This window comes from Vanellus vanellus (genome assembly GCF_965231255.1).
Source record: "Vanellus vanellus genome assembly, chromosome: 3".
Lineage (NCBI taxonomy): Eukaryota > Metazoa > Chordata > Aves > Charadriiformes > Charadriidae > Vanellus > Vanellus vanellus.
In genome coordinates, this window is record NC_138907.1 from 105,074,136 (window position 1) to 105,081,551 (window position 7,416).

A 7,416-nucleotide genomic window follows, 5' to 3' on the forward strand; every position below is an offset into this window, starting at 1 on the left:
GTACCACAGTAGTAGGTTTATTAATTTGAAAAGGTTATCCTTCACCAGTTCTTCAGAAGACTATACAGGAGTCTGAAATGTGACAGAAGATTAAGGCATTGAAAAATGTTGAAGTACGGTATTTTGGCATGTTTAGTGATCAAATCTAGCAATTCTGAAAATCCTAGGGGGGCTGTCCTCATTTTAAAGAGAACTTAATTAATTCCTAGAATTTGATACATTCTGTAAAATGAATTGCACAAAACGTATTATAATATTAGCAATTGAAACATGTAAGTTTTAAAAATATCTAACAGAACAAAAATTTACCTCGTTCCTCTTTGACATTGAGCTTGAACTGCAAGAAATCATAAGAGAATTGTTTGTTTCTGTCTCAGTTTTGCAACTTATTTAGATATTTTAGTAGACTGCTGAAAGGAGTGCAACAGCTGCATCTGTGATATATAACTGGTCCGTGCCAGAGTCCTGAAAGGACTGATTGTAGCTGTTGCCTTCGATGAGGGAGTCATGGGGTTTAAGACAGTGTGTACTAGTGGGTTGGAGCATTTCTGAGTGGTAAACACCGGTTGTCTCCTATTTTTCTCTACTAGCATCGGCAAAAATATTCCAGAATAGCAAGCCCAGATACCTAGCCCAGCTCCATCCTCACCGTACTTTCCTTCTGTCCTGATCTCTCCTCCTTGGATAGGATCTATATATTGCTCTTTGAAGTGCTGTGGGTTCAAACTGGCAACATGGAGTTGGCTTTCAAAAGATATATATTTTTTTTTCTAAAAAAAATGTTTATATTTTTCACTATAAAATTATTTTTCGTCCTTCACAATTACAGTTGTCAAGTTGGCCACCTATTTAAGCAATTTAACAATGTCTGTCTTTTTACTGATGGAAAAATGGGTTCTGCAAAATGTCTTCCAGTCCAGGTTATCTGCTTGTCCACCTCAGTTTTATCCCGGTGCAAATGTAGCTGCCACGGGCTCTAAAACACGCTCATGCTTCACCCTTAACAGGAGGTTGTAAAGCAGGTGCACAGACTGGGGTGCTGAGCAGAAACATTGTGGTTCATTGCAGTTACCTCCGTTCTGTCTTCCTCTTTCGTGCCTGATGTGGTCTCACATTGCTTGTTGTTTCTCAGCTGAATATTAAGGCTGCAAACGTACAGTGCTTTTTGCAGTATTAACAATTTTTTTTTTGGTAGAAGTTAAATGGTTTAAATTTATTAAATTAGTGACTCATGAGGTGTTCGTCATAATTATTTTACTTGCTGAATACTGTTTTCAGATTTTATATTGATACATTATTAAGTGGTATTAACAAGATTTATACTATGATACGGCATGCTATTTTTTCATGGTTTTAAATGGAATTATTTTATCAAGACACCATTTTCTTTAATTCTTTAATAAAAAGAGTACTGTGAGATAGAAAACGTGGGAATCTTATTTCTGCCCTTTTTGTTTCATTTCAGGTCCTTTAAGTGCAGACACAGACCTTTCAAATCACTATTACGGTACAAACAGCAGTTCTGTTGCAGCTGCCATCCTGGTACCATTCTTTGCTCTAATATTATCAGGGTTTGCATTTTACCTCTACAAACACAGGTATTGTAAATATTATTTATTCAGTAACTTAGTAAGCTCTGTTTTAATTTTTATAGGAAAGTGTAACTAGAGAGCACAATACTAAAGCTTTCAAGAATATCTTTTCTCTAGAAAGACAAATATTTCTAAGTATTCCCATGAAGGGGTTCAGTGCAGGGCAGTTCTTAATGCTGAACAATTAGAAAAATGAGTCACTGAGTTAAGGAGCAAAGATCTATCAACCTTCTTGGTTCGTTAGGCTGAATCTGATTGAAATCTCAGGTCACATGCTTTATTCTTTCATTTTAATGCTTTGTTAAGTTGAATGTATGCTGCTTCTTTCAAAATGCTTATGAGTATTAATTATACAAGATGAAAAATCCATAAATCCCATGAGGGAACAGCCCATAATGAGACTACTTACAGCATGTGCTGAATAAGCTAGTGGATACTTCAGCTCATATGAAACTTTCATATGTCATTAGATAATAGAATAAATCCAACCATTTTGTCTGAAATTTGGTTTAAAAGCTGATATCTATGAATCTATTGAACCTTTGTTCATTCTGAGTGCTATTTGGCTAGAGCTTTCTGGAACAATTCTTATTCTTTTCAATTGAGGTACAATACTCAGACCTTGTGTTATTTGCAGTTTGTAAAATGGTGTTCAACAGAAACACTGATTTTTAATAACATCCCCTTAAAACTTTTGTTCTATACTCATGATACCAAGGGTATTTTGTATTTATAAGAAATCACGTAGACAAACTGAAGTCCATTATTGCCCTGCGATGGACTGGACTGTCTACTTATCTCAGCATTACATGATATAGGAAAAAGAAATTGCAGTGGGGCTTGAACTTGTGAGCTCCAGTTAAAATGATACACGTCCTGAAAAGTAATATAGCCTTTTTTTGAAAAAACTGCTCAGGAAGAGCTGTGAACTCTGTCTCAGAACATGTTATTGTAAGATGACTTTCTGATGCTTACAGATCTGCATTGCTCCTGCTCTGCAATGGGGGGGACCGAAACAGCAGCATGAAAGCAGAGGCATTCAGATCAGTTGAAGAGATGGAATATAAAGGGAACATTGGTTTTATTTTGCTCTTAGAAAGAGGCAGCAAACGCTAAGAAAAATTTCATAAAACTGTGACATAGGGGTACATTTTGTGGTTTATTCTATGAAGTTTGTTACGTCCTACATGAGCAGTGGAGATTCTGTTTTTTATTTAGTAAAAATATATTTGTATTTAAAAGAGGTAAAGCTTAGGCTTCAGATGAGCGACTGTAATCCCAATGTTTATGGTAGTGCTGGTGCAGCATTGAAGTTCTGCCTACCTTAATCTAATTTAAATGCATTAGATACTTGAAAAAGGTGATACTCATAACAATCTTTCAAAGAATATTATTCCTTTTTATATTTTCAAACAATTTCTTCCATTAAACCACAGGTTTTAGAGGGGTTATCAGTGTCATAATGTTATCAGAAAATTAATAAGTTGATTACTGATGTAAAGGAAGTATCTTCCCAATGATAGTTTTCCCCATCTGCTTTCCAAAACAGTACCATTTTCTAAAAATATTTTTATTTTCAAGAACCCTTTTCTGAAGTTTTACCATGAGATTGTTTTCTGAATTGTTTTACATTTATTAAGTGCCAAGCACCTACATTTTGCACCCCTTTGTTAACTTTCTTGCCCTATTTCAAATACATGTATAGAAGTATATAATGAACTTCCTTTATATATTTGTTTAGATATTTTCAGATGCTAAGATATTTAAGGTGAAAGTAGTAAAATATAGTATAATAGTATAGTATAATAGGATTTTGCTGGATAGATCAGAAGGTCTGCACAACCCTGTTTTATTTTCCATTTAATTATTGGCTTAATATGTTCTAGCAGAACTTTGCATAAAAATGTGAACATCCTTGAAGTTTTGATATGTTCTTTCTGGTGGTAAAACGCTATCCACAATAGAAGAGTGTTTACTGAAAGATAATTATTCATATCCTTTGATATTCAAATGTCATAATTTATGTGAATATTAGGATTTGATCAATCTGATTACATATGTTTGGACATATAAAATTTGTGTCAAGGTATTTAGTAGTGTTTCTGGCTGGAAGTGTTTATGGACGTAAGCCGGCATGCTGTGGCAGATCTATCTGGAATAACTGAAACTACTGACCCTGATCTGAAGGTTACTACCACTGGCAGTGCAACGTATTCTGGACATTTGCTATATCAGTGCAAGAGTTGCCTGATTGAAGCCATGCTGCCTGACTTTGCGCTGCCTTAAATTCAGTAATACCCAGGAGACCTGTTACAGCACTTCACTGGTGCAACACTAACTTCCTGCTCCGGAATGGTACCAAACAGCTGATAGCAGCAAATTAGTAAACTGTTCTCTCTACCTCTGCTCGAAAACGTTTAAGTCAATGAAGTCTATGGGTGTTTATCTCATCTAAAACCCAAGATACTATCGAAAGGATAAATTAGGAGCCACTCACTCTCATCTTTCTGTGTACATCTAGTCACCTACTCCATTCCAGTCTTTTAAATTCACAATTTGTATTGATCTTCATCAAAACGTTTGCACAGATGGTCCAGTTGCCCTCCTAGATATGCTGCAAAAGTGTGGGTAAAATCCCAAATCTGCAGGAAAGTCAATTGGAATATGATGATCAAATTAAATTCATCATATTAAAGATGCTACTGTAGTTTTGCCATCAATATCGATACTTTAGAAAGACAAGGATATACATTTGGAAATTGGTAAGGTTTATATAAATAATTTAGTAGATATTTATATAAATATTTATATATATATTTATATAAATAATTTAGTAAAGCTGGAATAAGTGTTTCCACTCTGTAAGGATTCTTTTATGGGCAGACTAGCAATCTAAAACTGAAAACGTCAACAGAAAACATCATAATTGTTACTACTGCCAGAAAATATTATAAAGGTTATCAGTTCCAATTTTACTTTTGTTTCTACTTTTGTTGTACTTTGCTTTAGTTTTGGCTGCCAATTTTGGCATTAACAACAAGCTATGAAGTTGTCATTCTTTTGACATTTTTGTAGTGGAAAATGCATACCTATATTTTGCCTACATTGTCTCTGTGCTTTGTAGCATCAGTTTGCCCAGTAGGAATTTGTCTTCTTCTCTTCATACTATGAAAAATAGCTTCCAGCCAGATGTCTCTCCCTTTTTAAGTCACTGCAATGTACTTTATGGGTCTCCTTTTATCACTTTTAGACAGAGTTGGGCAACTTGTGTAAACAGGACGGAAACATTATAGATAAAACTTAAAATAATTGCAGAATGTTTGTTTGTAAGGGTTATTAATGATAATTTCCTGTCTTTTTTTCCCCAGAACAAGACCAAAAGTACAGTACAATGGGTATGCTGGACATGAAAACAGTAATGGACAGGCTTCATTTGAAAATCCCATGTATGACACAAACTTAAAACCCACAGAGGCAAAGGCTGTGAGGTTTGATACGACTCTGAACACAGTTTGTACAGTGGTATAGCCTTCAGTGCCCAATATGACTGATTCATAGCCATACCTCTGATGGACAAGCAGTAATTCCTTTGGTGCCATATACCAGTTTCCCTTCTTCTCTTGGCTTTCGCTGCTGTAATCTTTAACATCTTCTGTCAGCCTACATGCAGCTAAATTTTCTGGTAAAAACGTGTCAGTCTTCTGGGGATCAGACAAAGAATATTTTTTCATCTTAAAGTTGGATCAAAATGCCTGGCTGCATCTGCTTCAAATCAAGGCACACTTTAAGGAAGACTGCCGAGTCATGCCAATTTGTCATATTTAATGCCTCAGACTTTCATATTTGTATGTGGCTGGATGCCTTTCAATGCATTCTTCTGGGCACTTGGATAAATCCTTTGAGTACTGTAACAAATGATAGCACCACAGATTATCCCCGGGAATATTCTGAAGAAATAAAGCTCTCTTGAAGAAGACAACCATCCTTGAGGTTGCATACACCTGCAAACGCTTTACCATTGAAATCTTGCTAAAATTAAAGAAACTTACAGTGTATCTCATACATAGGGCAGTTTGTCAATTTCCCAATCAGCCGTTATATTGCAAAATGTTAATGCACAATTTTTTTGCACTAGAGTGTTATGGATGACTGAGTAAGATGCTGGTAAAAATATACAGGGTTTCTACACACTGTCCATTGTATATAGGCATTCACTCACTCTTTGGCAAGCAAAACATTCCACAAGAAATTTACTTGGAATACTAAATTATGAGCCCCATGCTTAGCACCAGTTAAAATCCTGTGCGATAGAGGACAATATTTCTTTTGTCAATTTTGACTAAATTTCTTTGTAAACATGATTACAAGTCACAGGAGACTTTCAGCCAGAACAAGAGCTCATTTCTAAGAAATTTTCATTGCCAGTATTGTTTTCTTCTGAAATCAGTCATCAATCACCATTGTCAGCATCATACTATTTAACAGCAGGGGGGTTAGCAGCTATTGCTGCTTGCCATGTACAAATGTGAATAGTAATTTATTTTAGATAGCTCATAAAGCCTGTGAGCCTGTGCTCATAATACAGTCTTCCCTTTTGCATTTTTTTCCATTTTTTTCCGGTAAGATGACATCATTTTCTGATGTTACATGGAACTAAAACGCATTACAGTAGCAGATGTAAACCCAGTGCAAATTGTCTATAAAAAGCTGTCATTCAGTTTCTACTTCGAACAAAGAGAAACATTCAACTATCATTGCTTTCTGTTTATTTTCTGATTTTTTAAACACACTGCTTACTGCTTTTGTACTTACACAGTTTGACAGAAAGTTTGACATTTGTAAATATGAATGGTTGAGTAAATCATTAACATTTGCTTAGAATTGGACGTTTTGTTGAATGAAAACAAACAAAAAAACCCCACAAAGATGCCATTGGGCAGATTAATTAAATTGAGTTTTTAAATTAGGGAATTACAGGAAATAATTAATCAAAATCTGATTTTTGTCATACACGTTGAGCTCAGAAACCAGGAAAGTTGCTTTGCTTTTCTTTAAAATTCAGGGTTGTTTTTTGTTGTTGTTGTTTTGATTTAGTTTTCTGAATTTCAAAGTGTCCTAATGTCCAGTTGCTATCAAAAAATGTTGAAAAATGTTTCTGAACTCCATATGTGTGTAGGTCTGGCTGTTACACACAAACCAAAAAGGTAATGTAAGCCTAATAACAGGTTTTTCAGCTAATGTTGCAGAACGCAAAGCAAATTTCAAAGGTAACCCTTGGTTAGCTTAACAACTCTACATCTGTTAGATGAAAAATACCAGCAATATACTACAGTATTGTAGGGCCTCCAGCTGTTATATTCTTCATATTAGCAAGAAACTCTGAAGAAAATTTAATAAATAATCCTTTCCAGTCAGTTCCTTGTTCATTTTGTTAGTAGTTTTTGGCTTTCTTTTTTGTTTGTTCCTGAGGTTTTTGTGCCGTAAGTTTCATTTATCTGTCGCATCTCAGAGCCCTTCGCATTTCCTGAGAAAGAACAAAGTCATCCGATCAAAGTTGTTGTCGTGATCCTCCCCCATGTAGAGGAAGTCTCTCTGCAAATGAAGAGTTTCTGTAGGAACAGTGGGCCAGGGAGGGAAGCTGTTGTGTGATTAAAGTTTTTGACAGGTGTTCAAAGTCAACATTACTGCTTTGGAAGTCTTTCTGTAGTGGCAATGGCAGAAAAAAAAAACGGAGTATTGAAAACAAGCGCAAGATTCATGTTATTATTGATGTTTTCTACTCCTGCCTTTACAGTGTATTCTTCAGTGAGCTGTCTCACTATCA

General features: G+C 35.3%; 1 protein-coding gene across 1 annotated transcript in view; it reads left to right on the forward strand.

Moving 5' to 3' along the window:
• Positions 1 to 5,120, forward strand: part of CSMD1 (CUB and Sushi multiple domains 1) — a gene marked incomplete at both ends in the record, with an annotated part of 1,228,645 nt that extends 1,223,525 nt beyond the window's left edge. The window contains 2 exons of the mRNA XM_082481062.1: positions 1,466 to 1,598; positions 4,961 to 5,120. Coding sequence (XP_082337188.1) covers positions 1,466 to 1,598; positions 4,961 to 5,120 — 293 coding nt within the window. The remainder of the gene's footprint in view (positions 1 to 1,465; positions 1,599 to 4,960) is intronic.
• Positions 5,121 to 7,416: the final 2,296 nt, after the last annotated feature.